This window comes from Monodelphis domestica, chromosome 1 (genome assembly GCF_027887165.1).
Source record: "Monodelphis domestica isolate mMonDom1 chromosome 1, mMonDom1.pri, whole genome shotgun sequence".
In the NCBI taxonomy this organism is placed as follows: Eukaryota; Metazoa; Chordata; class Mammalia; order Didelphimorphia; family Didelphidae; genus Monodelphis; species Monodelphis domestica.
The window spans coordinates 569,499,039-569,513,789 of record NC_077227.1 but is presented as its reverse complement, the minus strand read 5'-3'; the positions used below and the strand labels follow the sequence as shown (position 1 = coordinate 569,513,789).

At 37.5% G+C, this 14,751-nt stretch overlaps 1 protein-coding gene across 2 annotated transcripts in view; it reads left to right on the top strand.

Annotated features, from left to right (window-relative positions):
- Positions 1-14,751, top strand: part of GMCL1 (germ cell-less 1, spermatogenesis associated) — a 49,040-nt gene that overhangs the window by 25,154 nt on the left and 9,135 nt on the right. Inside the window, exon 14 of one of the 2 annotated variants that reach the window (XM_001381624.5) lies at positions 2,415-6,224. The exons of the other annotated variant lie outside the window; for it this stretch is intronic. Within the exon in view, the coding sequence (XP_001381661.2) occupies positions 2,415-2,543 (129 nt within the window). The 3' untranslated portion in view covers positions 2,544-6,224. Of the gene's footprint in view, positions 1-2,414; positions 6,225-14,751 lie in introns of those variants that run through there. 2 annotated transcript variants of the gene reach the window in all.

Sequence of the window (14,751 nt, the reverse complement as noted above, 5' to 3'; positions counted from 1 at the left end):
ATGATTTAAAATAATTTTCCATGGTTACAAGACTCATTTTCCTTCCCTCCCCTACCCCCACCCCCTCCCATATCTGACACGCAATTCCACTGGGTTTAACATAGGAGCTGAACTTTAAAAACTAGATCTGTGGAAAGGAAAGGCATTTCAGAAAATTAAATTCTGTTCTAGATATTTTTCCTTATCTCAAACCTAAATCTTTCTCGTTATAACTTCTACCAATTGCTCCAAATTCTGTTCTTTAAAACCAAGGAGGGAAGTCTAATATTCCTCCATATGATAGCCCTTTTAATACTTGAACACAGATATCATGTCTCTTTGAGGGTTTTTTTCCCTTTCATCAATCTAAACATTCCCAGTTTCTTCAACTGTTCCTCATATGTAATGATTTTGAAGAGTTTCATCATCCTGGATGCCCTCCTTTGAATACTACAGTTTATTAGTATCCATCCCAGAGTGTAACACCTAAATTAAATGGATGGATGGATGAATGAAAAGGCATAAATATTTGCAAGATTCCAAGCTGTCACATTGAAGAATGAAAGTGAAGATGGCCCCAGTGTTCTTGAGCTTAAATTCTAATTTAAAGAGACCACATATATTGAATGACTCAGATTCATGACAGATAAAAAGGCCCACCAGTCCCAAAGGGCTGAAGGTAAGGCCTGGAAGACTTCAGGAGGCAGTAGCTAGGGAGTGGGAAAGCCCTGAGGCTACTTCCATTTTAATAGAAGAATCAAAGTTGCTGATTCCTACTCACTTCTTCTCTTCCCTTCAGTGAGCTCATCCACTCCCAGGAATTTAGCTGTTGTTATATATGTTTGTCCAAAATGACTCCTATAACTATATATCCAGCCCTAAACTCTTTCCTCAACTGTAGTCTTGTGTCACCAATTGCCCACTGGATATTTTGACTTACCTTCCCAAACTCAACATGTCCAAAACAGAATTCATTCTCTTCCCTAAATTTATCCCTGTTTCTGTTGAGGGCACCACTATCTTTCCAACCTCCGAAGTTCATCATCTTTAAGGCTTTGTTGATTCCATTACTATCACTTGCCACCACTCCAGTTCAGGTCCTCATTACCTCTTGCTGAGACTATTGCAGCTGCCTCATTGACTTCTTGCTTTTAAAGTTTCCCTTCTCAAGTCCATCTTCCAAGCATGGTAGGGTCCCCGTATCCATAAGGATTACATTCTAAGATGTTCTACGAGTAGCTGAAACATTGGCTCGGAGCACATACTTGCTGATCCCTTGGGTGTATGCTTTCTCTCCTCACTCCTGCCCCTCTGCTCATGCTCTGCAGCCTCCCACTCCCCAGTCTAACAAAAAGAAATCCTAAAAAGTGAAAGTGGGAAAGGAGGTAGAAGTGAAAGTGGAGCACTGTCACTGTTGGACCTCATGTGCTTTGCAGGCAGACTTCCAGCTTTGGGTTGACCATGGAAAAATGAAACCATGAAGAAGAGGACCTTAGTCAGATCTCTTTCTGACTCTTATCACTGTACCACTCAGAAACTTTCAGACACTCCTGCCTCTGAGACAAAGCATACAATTTCTCAGCCGGGCATTAATGCTTTGTATAATCTGTGCTCGCCACCTTATTTCATACTGCTCCTCTTCCTGAGTGCATTCTTCCTTCCAAATGAACTGACCTGACCTCTAAATTCAGTAGTCCATCTCCCAGCACCATGATGGCTAATTCCACCGTGCCTGAAATGCACACACTCTGTCTGCCTCTTGGAAACAAACCTCTTCCTTTAGGGCTTGACTCTAATGCCATTCCTAGGACGTTTTTCCTGATTTCCACATGTGTGCATGCAAGTTGAGGGATGTGTGTATGATGTGTATACATGCTTCTATCATTTTTAATGCTTTTTCTTTACCCCAAATACTATTGTTATAACTTCAGTAGCATGTTAAGCTCAGGGAGGAGGCTCTTTTTTTCCTTTGTGGCTTCAGTATCTTGCATGAATTAGATGATAAATATTCATATTGCATTCATATTGACACAATTGCCAGATACCTCTTCATATAAGGCCTCTTTTGGAAGCTCTGTGTTTTGTCTCTAGATCTCAAAAGTGGGTTTCTTAAAACTAGACCTGCTATTTGAGATGTAGTTTCCCCAAGCCAGAATATGGTGAAATTGTTGACCTTTCCCCACCACTTGGCCTTAATTTAAACACTGAACTCCTCAATTAACTTACTAGCCCAAGATCACACTAGCTCCATCACACTGCTTTAACATGTTTCAGTGCCTTCCTATCGCTTTTCCATTTCATGGGGTAGACACTAACATTTTCATTTTTGTATCTTCAACTTCAACCTGTTGTTGACCTTTTCAGCTTAAAAATATTAATACTGTGTTTTCTGTCCAACTTACTTTGTAACACAACTTCAAATTTATTTTATATAGGAACAAGTGGTGATGAATTTGGATAGCAGACTTCTCATCTTTCCTTTATTTATCTGCTGTAACTTCCTGTATATATCACCAGAAAAAAGAACTGAAAGTGGCGATCAACTAGAGAATACAGAGAACTGAGCAATCTGGTCAAACGGAACACAGTTGCACTTTGAAAATGTTTTATTTCTACTTTAACATTATGGCCCTACTGATATACACAAATAAGGTGACTAATGATGAGAAAGGCCTTATGAACTGTAGCAGATAATACCTATAACTCCTTTTTATCCTCAGTATAATTCTATGCATATATGAAGAAAGTGAATTTTGAAGCCAAGAAATTCTGCCAAACCCAATTATGCTATGAAAATGTCAACTTGTGCTTTCTGTTTAGCGTTAGCAGACAAGAACTGAAGATTAATGGGACATTCCACATTTTTCTACCAAACTAAATACATATATGCTTTTTTTGATAAAGTGTGACCTAACCCAACGTTGGTGAACTTTGGTTATATATATCTGTAAATTTTCTATTGTTTGGATGAAAAATAACTAGGAAATTATTTGAACAGCTGGCTACAGATTTGATGATGCATCTTTAAAGCTGCCCTTCAATTTTATCATTCAATCTCTACTAATTCTGCCGTCCTCTTCTTGTCTATGTCCTTTTAATTTATACTTGATTTGAATGATTTCACATCCCATATATGTTTTGGGAAGTTGAAAGACTAACCGGAGGACTGTATTTGTTTTTTCAACTTGAGATAATTTTTCATGTTGTTTTGCCTTTATTTTAATTTTTCTAGCATTTAAAATAATCAGTCTCACTTTCCACAAAGCTTATTTTGGGAGAAAGGAATCTTTATTCATTCATCTTGCTTTGCTTCTTTAAGGCAGTTCTTTTCCCTTCCATAGTCTCTCTTTAGCATCCTGTATAGTCTTAAATTATTATTCATGTTATTTGTGTACCAAGTATTACTTATTAAGCATTTTTATTCTGTGCTCATCTATATATACATATATTTTTAAAACAATTTTTTTAAGGATCCTATTTCCTACTTAAGCTCAGGAAATTGTGACCACTGAGTTGAGTGCCTTTGAGTTTCACATTCGAATACAAACTTCTTAGTAAACCCTTGATGGGTTCATAGAATCCAAAAAAGAAGTTGATAACTAAGGGTCATTGTAAAAATTGAAGAAGTATTTTTAGTTAAAAATAAGATGTATACTGTCAATAGTCTGTATATGTTGGTTTTCTATGTTTATGTGTATCTTGAAAAACATCCTGATTTTTTTTTCCAGGCAGAGCAAGTACTTTGATTAGCACTTATTTTTAATATGTTGACGAATTAGGAGATTTTAATTTTATCCTGTTTGGTGTACAAATAATAAACACCTATTTAGTAAGAGGTAAAACAAGCTGATACAGTGGATAAATCCTTTCAAAGGAATAAGTTTTTTCACTTAATGAAACCAGAGTTTTTCCTTTCCAACCAGAAGTAATTTTATTATCTATCTGGACCTTCTTCAAAAAAAAAAGTACTTTTAACATTTGTTATCCAATTCTTTGGCAGGTTCAGAAATTTATTTTTACCATTTAAACTATTCTCTTGGTGTAAATTTCTTAAAAATCATTTTGAAAGTTCTTTATTTTTTCACTGTTCAATATTTCTCATTTAATAAAATAAAACTAAGAAGTTTCTTAATTTCAAGCTTGACCACAGGACGTCTGAAAAGAGATTCTGCATATTTTTCCTATAACTTTAACTTCCAAGATTCTTCTGACTTTGTATATTAAATCAAATGAATGTCCAGCTACTTCTAATTAATTGAATAATAGACAAAGGATTGTATTTAGGTTTTAAAAAAAAAGCTTGATGGAGGAAATGAATTAAAAATAAGCTTATTTGTTAACATTCCATTTCCTTTATGTGAATTATATACAGTACTTGTGCAGTAGAATAGAATCCTAGTAAATTTGTTCTTTACAGACATAAAATTAGACTAATTTCTAATAAGAATAGATTCTCCTGAGAGACTGAGAATTTATTCTTCAGATTGACTGTAAAGATTTTTTTTGTTTTATCACCCATATCTTTGATTTTTATAATAAAATATTTTAATGAAGGTGCTACTAGAGTCAGCAGAAGTACCAGCATATGAATTTGTCATGAATTTATTGAAGTCTGCCACTTTAAGCTATTTATTCAATGGCAATTTGTTGTATGAATGAGACCTGGAGAAGTTTTCCCTCCACCATCATCTGTTTTGCCTTTGTGTGACCCATCATTGTTGAAATCAAAAAACACAATAGGTTCTTTTTATTATGTATTTCTCCCTTTCACCCACATAATCAAATGGTTTGGCATGAATGAACCAATCTTTAGACTTCCCAGTCTGATGAGTTTGTCTGACATTAAAGCATAGGCAGGAACAGGGCAAGAAGCTAAGAGCAGATGGGTTTTTAGGTTTTGCATCTGGCTCTTTTCCCTGTCATCTGAGCCATATGCAACAAACATTAAATTCATACCATGAGGCACTTGCGACAGGGATTATAGGGACTAAATAAGGCCAATTCTACCTTGGGTCTAATGGGATCTTGTGACATACACTGCTGGTTCAAAGCAGAATGTGTGTATTGGGTATAAAGGAGTACTTTGACAACTGCACAAAACTGGCCGTGCAGACATCACCCCCATTTTGTATATGAGTAAAGGTAAGGAAGTGTAAGTGACTTGCTACAAAATTAAAAATCTGTTAGATGGCATATCTTGGACTTGGATCCAGGTCTTCTGACTTAAAAGTTAAATGCTCTTTCCATTATAGCACAGCTGCTATTTTTGTGAAAATTCTATATTGTATATACGAACATATGAAAGATAATGGAGGAACTAGAGGTATGGCAAGAGCTACTGTAGGAAAAATTAGACTAAGGTTGAGAATATAGTAGTGCTCAGTATAGAGTTCTTGTTCTTTTATTAGATAGTACATAACATTTTGAACAGCTTTGTGTAAAAATTTTCCTTTTTATTATGTATTTATTACTCCCTTTCATACACAATTCTAGCTTAGCTGAACTACTGTTATCCAAACTTGGTAATTGTATCTCCTACCTCCGTCCTCCTTTCTTAAATTATACTTTCATTTTTGCCTCTCAGAATTCCTTATCTTGCTCCGTTCAGATGATACTCTCTGTAAAGTCTTCCCTACCCTTCATTTGTTCAATCATTCCGATCCCCTTGTTGTTTTTTCATATTTATGTACATATGTGCCTCCCGTTAGATGGAAGGTCCTTCAGAATAGACATCATTTCATTTTGTCTTTTCCCCTGACTACCTGGCATAGTATTTCCCACAATAACGTTTCCTAAAACATCACACAGTTTGTTGGATAGGACCTCAGCCATCAATCTCATATTCGAAAAAAGGAATCATACCCTTATCATCCCAAGGGGTCATCAGCTTCTTGCTTTGACTCTGTTGAGAAGGGATCACACCACTTCCAAGGCTAACCTAGAGAGAGCTAACCAGAATCTGTCTAGTAACTTAGGGATGAGGAGAGTAGTGGATACTGGCTCACTGCACTTTGTTTTCTCATCAGTAGGTTGACCTGCAAGTTTTCCTTCTCATTACTGGTCATGTAATTATGCCACTTCTCATTCATTAACTATGGGCACCATTAATATTTTTGAACAGCTATGTAACCCTAAGCAAGTCACTTCACTTTCTCCGCTTCATTTTCTTCATAAAAATGGGGATAATACTGATTTCATAGGACTGTTGTGAGGAGAGCACTTTAATAATAAACCTTGATACCATATATTGTGTGATTTTATTATTCTTACTTCCTGGCTTTCATTCTCTTCAAATACATTCTCACAGTGAATAACTGGCTTTCTTAACAAGCCACCAACTGCTCTCTTGTGCAAGGGTTCAAATTCTGCATAATGTGTTAGAAGTAGAAATGAGAAGCAGCAGATACTAGGAGAGTTATTACAGGGAATTGAGTATGGTATGGCTGTTAACATAGTTAATTACCTCTCAGACCTCCAAGAGACTTGATGACTAATTCACCCCAGCAAGGTCAAGCTCAACACTCCATACTCAATCCTCAAGGATACAGGATTGTACCAGTATCTGTAGGTATTAAGATGGTGGAACTCCTGGCTAGCTCATGTCATTTTCTTGGGTCAATCCGGGTGCCATTGTTGACTCCGTGTTGCTGAGTGTCACTGAGTATGGAATGATGTGAAGGGCAAATGCTCAGATATGGCAATTTAGTAGGCTAAAAAGATTGTGTCCTTATTTCTATGAATGAGCCACCCATGCCCTTCTTTTACCCATTATTCTTGTGGCCTCTCAAAGTGGAGAGAGAAAAGAAGAGTAGAAAGGAAGAGGGTATCCAAAAAGAGATTAGAGTTCAGAGCTCTTCAAGGACAAAAGGGAAAAGAAATGTGGGAGAAAGGAGAGTAAAGGGACATTTATTTTGTTCAGGGCATTACTTTGTCAAAAAAAACTTTAAGAAGGAAAAATGAAAATATGTAGACAGTTAAGTATTAAAACTAATGATTCCTCATTTCTCTATTCTGCCTTGGCTCTCCTCATTGTAGACAATAACTAGAGTTATTGCTTGATGCTTTGGGAAAGTGATTACAGAAATTTGTATTATTTATTCAACACTATAGAGACATTCAAGAAATGTTAAGTGCTTCCTCTTTGAGAGACTACGCTGATGTGTTCCTCCAGTGACCCTGAAGTTTCAAAGAGCTTGTCAGCAAAAGCTCCTAAGTATAGTCCTAGTGACAAATTATGTATCTGCCATCTGAGGAAGAGTTTGTCTCAGCATGGAAAGTTTCATCAACTGATTGCAGGTCATAGAGAAGTAGAACTTGTATTGGAGGGATTACCTATACTGCCCAAGTCACGGACCCTTGGAATGTGAAATATTTGCAAGATGCTGCTAGGTTTTTCAAAGATGCACAAAGGAGTCATTAATCTCAAGGAATTTCAAACCAAGCAAGGACATCAGAGGTACACAAATTGCTATAGTCCAAGCTAAAATGTTCTTTAAAAAGACTTTACTAGGCCCTACCATCTTCTCAAGATATATGCCCTATATCTTTTTTCTTAGCCTCACTTCTAGAAAAAGCTAGCTCCCCTCCCTGCTTCTTGTTTCCTCTTCCCAATCCTTTGAAATCTGGCTTCCAACCTCATCAAATTGGCTGAAACTGTCCAAGTCACCAATGATCATTTCCTAATACGATAATTTTTCAGTCCTCACCCACCTTTTCCTATCTGCCACATTTGACACTGTTGAGCACCTTGTCCTCTTGAATACTCTCTGAGCTTTCACAACACTACGCTTTCCTAGTTCTCCTTGTAACTGTTCTCCCCTCCATCTCATTTTGGCTTCATAACACAGATCATGGCCCCTAAGAAATAGTGTTCCTCAGAGTCCTTCCCTAGGTCCCCTGCTCTCCAAGTCTTCAGGGCCTACCAGAAACTTTTCCTGATTTCAAATTGGTGACACTTCTCTGTCAACTCCAGAATGACATTGTTTATATTTTCTATTTCCCTATCTGTATTCATGCCCCCTCCAGCAGAAATAGACTCCAGTGCCAGGACTATTTTCATTTTTGTCTTTGAATCAAATGTGAATTGAACTGAGAGCTTATATTTTCCTTGCCATCATACTACTCCTACCTTCACTTTTTATTAGGAATTGATTGTCATTGGGAAAAATGTCTCCATTATTGGGGGGGGGGGGATCAACTAACAGATTGAGGGGGGGAAAGAATTAATAGAACCAAAAAGAGCATAGTAAAACATTTATATACAGGTATATGTAAAAAAAAAAAGAAGAAAGGCTGTATTATTATTAATAAATGTTGCTGGGGAAAACCAAGTTGGAAAAAAATAGAGGAAAATAAAATTTGAACTTCACATCTTCCAGAATGAATTTTGGTTGAAACGTAGATTTTGGGCCCTGGGCCTCTAGTCAAGAGGATCTAAGTTCAAACTGGGCATCAGACAATAGCTGGACAAGTCCTGGGCAAGTCACCAAATCTCTGTCTGCCTATTTCCTCAAATGTAAAATGGGAACAATAAGAGCTCCTACTCACAGAGTTGTAAGGATCAAATGTGATATTTGTAAAGGGCTTAGTCAGTGCCTAGCACCTAGCATAGGTATTGTATAAAGGCTTATTTTTCTCCTTCTCCTCAACCATCACAAAAAATTAGAAGAAAAAAGTATCAACTGTATATGGATGAGAGATTTTGTTTCTTGAGGAAATTATAGAGAGCAAATTCATTGAGTTCTACTACATCACAGGAAAGGGTGTTACAAACAAAAGAGTGGTTGCCTTAAACTGTGACCACGAAAATACGGTTTCAAGACTTTGAATTGCCAAAACTGCAAAGATAAATTTTTAGTGTCTTGATTTATATTAAAAATAAAGTGGTCGCCATGGGAAAAATTCCCAAAATATAAAATACCCAAGTCAGCTGGGTTTTATGGAGATTTTAATTAATACAAATGAAGGAATTAAAGGAGAGAGAATAAGAGAAGTATTGTATGAAGGGCCTAGGCCAAAATGGCCTAGGCCTGAGCCTTAAGAGAGACTAGTCAGTCTTTTATCACTCACCACAAGATCTTGTTCCAAGTAAGCTCTAGTGTTCAGAGATCCTCCAGTTTAGTTCAGGAAGCTGAACTAAATTCAGCCACCGAGAGAGAGGGAAGCCAGCCTCCAATTCAGCTCCAAAGCTGAATTAATTTTTCAGAGGCCTTCTGACCTCCTTTTAAAGAGAATTTTCTCCTGTCACCTTCCCTAAGTTTTCACATCTACCAATCACAGTAGATGTTTTCCAAAAGGACAGCCCATTCTTAATTCACACCTGAGTAGACTAAAACTTCACACCTCTTTTGTTAAGCTTGTCCCTTGCAAGTTTGCAAGTTGCCTGACCTTTTAGTGATTAATTTGACCTTCATAGGTACTTAGCACCCTTTTGTATTAGATCTAAAAATAGATTTAGCTTAAGGGCTTTTGCCTCACTATAAGTATGAGTTAAGTATTTTTTCATTGTTCAGTAAGGAGTTTACAACTTTATCTTCCCCTAAAGTATGTATAAGTATGGGTGGAGTAATGTTAGAGTTCCCACCTTCCTGACCAAAGTCCCTTCATTGTTTTAAAATGGGGAATGGTCCTAACCAAATGTTCTAAGGTAGAGTCTGAGAATTTTTAAGATTCACAAGTCTGATAAATTTTAAGATTCACAAGGGGAAAGTACCAGTGATTTAAAAAAAAGAGGGTTGTGGGGAGACATTCACAGCAAACAAATATTAGCCACTGGAAATATTTATGGGGAGTGATTAAAACATTCTGAGAAAAGGTATTTGAATACTTCCTCTTCTAATTAATTGACAAATCCCATCTATTCTATATCTACATTCTTTCCTACATCAGTTACCAATGTTTTACCTAGACAATTACAAAAATCTTTTAACCAATCTTGCTTCTAACCTCTGCTTTTCCCCTCATCCCTAAATGTTAAATGATGAACCATTTATAAAATTTGCCAGAGAGGTAACAAATACAGTTGGGGATAGCCTCTTGCCAAATGACTACATGAAAAATATTCAGTCTCTTAATTATCAAAAAAATGCCAATTTTGTACCTCATACCCATCAAATTAGCAAAAAATAACAATTGAATTATGACAGGGTTGTAGAAAGCTAGGTACATTCTTCTACCAGAATAGCAGATTGATGGAATCTTTTTGGAGAACAATCTTAACAGTTTACTCTATAAAAAATAATCCTACCCTTTGACTCAAAAATCCCATTTTAGAGACATTACCCTCAGAATGTTTAGAATAAAAACGCCATCTGTTCAATGATATTTATAGCAACTCAATTTGTCATTGCAAAAAACTGCAAGCAATTTAAGCGTTCAACACTGGGGAATGTCTGAACAAATATTCAACTGCAATTCAATTACATTCTATAATTCAGTGGAGAATGAGAAATATGAAGAGAAAGACATGAAAGATACACTAAAAGATCAGTGTATATATATATATATAGAGAGAGACTATAGAGAGTCAAAATACCAGGGTGAAAAGCCACAAATACAAATGTATAGAAAGATCACTCAATTATCAAGCATTTATTAAGTGCTTGCTACCAGATGGGCCAGGCATTGTGCTAGGCACTGATGAAACAAATATAAAAAAATTAATAATCTCTTGTCAAGGAGTTTATATTCTAACACATTACTGATCTAACAGAAAGTAGGCCACATTGCTACTGCCCATGTCTTTGCACATTAGCTGGTCTCCTTGTTTGGAATATTCTTACCTCTCAATCTCCAACTCAAAATTCTTAGGGTTTTTTTTTTAATCTTTACTTTTTATCTTAGAATTGATACTTCCAAAACAGAAGAGTGGTAAAGGCTAGGCAATTGGGGTGAAGTGATTTGCCCAGTCACACAACTAGAAATTGAGGCTAGATTTGAACCCAGGACCTCCTATCTCCAGGCCTGGTGAGCCATCCAGCTGCCCCTGCTCCCCCAGCATCTTTTAAGACTCAGTTTGGCCATCCTCCTCCTTCAAGAGGCCTTTCTTAGTCTCCCTAGCTTCCAGTGCCATCTCTGCTAAGGTTACCTTCCAACTTTCACTGCCTCAAACTTGTCTGTACTGACATAAATGGAGGAAAACAATTCCTCCATTTGAATTTAAGCATCTCTAGGACAGCAACTATTTTTGCTTTTTCCTTCTATCTTGGCTAAGAGTAACAATCAATTTTTTAAAGTTAATTGAATGAATGATGATGAAAGGAAACTGATGGAGTAACTGATAAGGCATCCGTGGAATGGTCAAGAAGACCTAGTTCAGACAGAAGCTGTGTGACCCTGAGCAAATCACTTAACCTCTGCTTCAATTTCTTCCATTGTAAAGTGGGAATTACAGCATCTACCCTGCCCCTTCCCGTACATACAGATATTTGTTTGTGGATTCTTTTCCAAAAAGTTTAGCTGGTTTTTTAAATTTTTTAATTTAATTTTAATAAATTTTTAAATTGGTTTTTATTGTTTAGAACCAAATTGATTATTTTAAGAAAAGACGGGATAATATATGAAATACTGTTTAGAACCACAGGAATTGGCAATTAATTGGATGCAGGTGATGAGGAAGCGGTAGGTGTCAGAGAGAAAATGAAGTTTTCCCCTGTGGAAGAGTGACAGAAATAAAAAGTGATGTCAGAAAAAGATGGTTTAAAGCAACAGATTATAAAACTGGGTTCAGTACATGTTGAATTTGAGATGCTGGCTCCATATTGAACTGGATATGCCCTGTCTGAAGTTGAACACAGGTCAAGAGCTCATTGAGAAAAGTAAAGTCTAGACAGAATTCTGAGAGTTATCAACACATTCCTGTGGGACGCTGAAAGATGGTAGATGTAGAGTTTGAAGGAACACTAAAGGCCAACTATTCTAATGCCATTATTTTACAGATGAAGATGCCACCATATTAAATAATTTGCCCAAGCTCCCAGGTAGTGACCAAGCTAGAATTTGAACTCAGATCCCATGACTCCTGTCTTTCCACTCTTGCTCACTGCTTCCCAAGAATGGATGAAATCAAGAAAAGAAGCAATATTAGCAGGTGTAGGTTGTCTTGAGGGCACTTGAAGCAGGAAAGGGATTTTTGATGATACTGACTTCTGAGGAATAAGGCTAAAGGGAATTCACATTCAATGGCCTCAGGCTTCTCTCTGGAGCAGATTCTACCATGCTAAGTATGAGTAAGGTGCAATTGAGGCTTAAGGAGAAAAGAAAAACGTGAAAGTTGTTTTCGGGGATGATTGTGGTTGTTCAGTTGTTCAGTTGAGGCTTTTCAGGACCCTATTTTGGGATTTTCTTGGCAAAGATACTCAAATAGTTTGCCAATTCCTTCTCCAGCTTATTTTTATAGATGAGGAAACTGAGGCAAACAGGGTTGAATGACTTGCCTGGGGTCCCATAGTGAGTAGTGTTGGTGTATAACTCAGTGGAATTGCTTGTCAGCTCCAGGAGGGGGGAGGGAAGAGGGAAAGGAAAGAAAAAGAATCATGGAAACATGGAAAAATATTTTAAAAATTTAAAAATAGAGGGGAAAAAAAGACCTGGGTTCAAAACCCTCTTCAGACATTCAGTAGAAATATGTTTCTGGGTAAGTCACCTCATTTCTCTATCTACTGGCTCTTTCCCTACTGCCTACAAACATTCTCATGCCTTCTCCATCCTTTTTTAAAAAATCTTCCCAATCTTTGGTTATGTATGAGTATGCTCTTACATCAATTACCAATATGGAAGTTTATTTTGCATGACTATAAAAATAAAATGTAAAAACAAAAACAAAAAAAAAGACCAGATTGGAATTTAGGAAGACGAGTCTTCCTGACTCGAGGCTCAGCACTCCTGTCTCCTGTGCCCTCTTCCTAGGGCTTGGGAAATGAGAAAGAAATCTGACTGCGGAGGAGCAATGAGAATGGTTATGCCTTCAAGCTCCTATTCCTACTAGAGAGGAGACAAATTCAACCAGATCTTTTTTGTTAATCCCTGACCATTAATGATGAGAAAACCCGAGTCCCAGAATACAGTACCGTAGCAATTTAAGAATTATCAAAGGACACAAGTAATACCCAATGAAATTGCGCGTCAGCTGCGGGAAGGGTGGGAAATAAAGTGAGTATTGTAACCAAAAAAATTAAATTAAAAATAAAAAAAGAATTATCAAAGGAAATTGCATAGTTAAAATGAGATTAACATTCTGATATAGTGGAAGAAGGTTGGACTTTTAGACTGGAAGACCAGGCTTTCTCTTATCTCCTTTAGACCTTGACCTGGAGCAAGTTATTCATTTCTCAGGAGTCAAAAGATGAGAGGACGATATATCTAGAGCTCTAAGGGACTTTAGCTGTCACCCAGTTCACCCTCCTTGTTTTATAGATAAGTAGCAACATTGGGATTTGAACTCAGAATCTGTAACTCAAGTTCATTGCTCTTTCCACTGGACCATGTTGCTTTCCACTCCCTTCTTCATCTCCAAAACGTGGTGTTAAGACTCTTACTACCTTCCTTACACAGACTATTGTGAAGATCAAACAGGAGGTATTAAACATCAGCACTTAGGAGAAGTTGGACGTACAGAACACTGGGTGCTCTGTAGAATGAATGAGTGAATGAAAAAGAATTTCTTAAGACCTACCATGGGCAAGCACTGTGCTAAGCTTTGGTGATGCCAAAGCAAAAAAAGACAGACTGATGGGAGGGATGGTGTCATGGAGAAGGGACTTACTGGTCTGCTAGCTTCTTCCAGGATTTTGGGCTCCCATACTTGATCTCCTATTTGCAGAGCTTCAGAAGCCAAGGCATCCCTGGCTGTCGGTCCTTTGTTTATATGCAGCTTTTACAGGGCTTGCAATAGATCTCTAATAAATTGTCTCATGTTGTTTTTAGTTCCCCCAGGTTTACCTTCACTCTAGCTGGGAGGGAATGGAGAGGCGTACTGAATCATTTTGTTTTGATGTTTCCCAACCAACACCCAAATACCACCCTCCGCCATAGTCTGTTTCTCCCTAATCTCCTTCTCCTTGTTAACAAGGACAAGGAACTCCCACCTCAACCTTGGCAGTCTGGTACTGCTATTGACTATTGCATCTGCCCTGATTTTTGTTTTCTCGCCATGTTGATTTTATTTACACCGTAGTTGTTGTGCTTGCATCTTGTACTTTGAATCCTCTGCATCGTCAGCGTCCAAGCGTTCCCCGTGTTTCCATGAAGTCTTCACATGGATCATTACATCCTGTATGATGGTGTCCCGTGGCCTTCATGGACCACAAGTAACCGAGCAACTCCTCACTTACTGAGCGTCTATTTTTATTTCTACCTTTTTATTAACACAGATAATGCTGCCAAACCCTTTTGTGCACATACGGTTCTTTTCTTGACTTTTTGGGGTATATAGTCTCAGAGGTGGAATCTCTGAATAGGATAGGAACGATTTAATCACTTTTCTCATAGATGCTGTAATCAAGGAAGAATGACAAAAAGCAAAGAAAATATGAATGTCTAAAGTATCTTTAAAAGAATCAAATGCTTCTCAGCTTTACCAGCAGGGAATTTTAGCACGCCAAAATGCCGGCAGCCTCTCTAACAAGGAATTAAAAATGGGGCTTCTTCATGAACGTGCCTCTGAGGATGAATATCAAGTTGTATTCCTGGGGTGGTGGGTGATGCCGTGATCCCCGGGACGGCGAGGAATTGGTTGGGTTACAGAACACTTGATGGGGGTTTTCCCACGCGGTC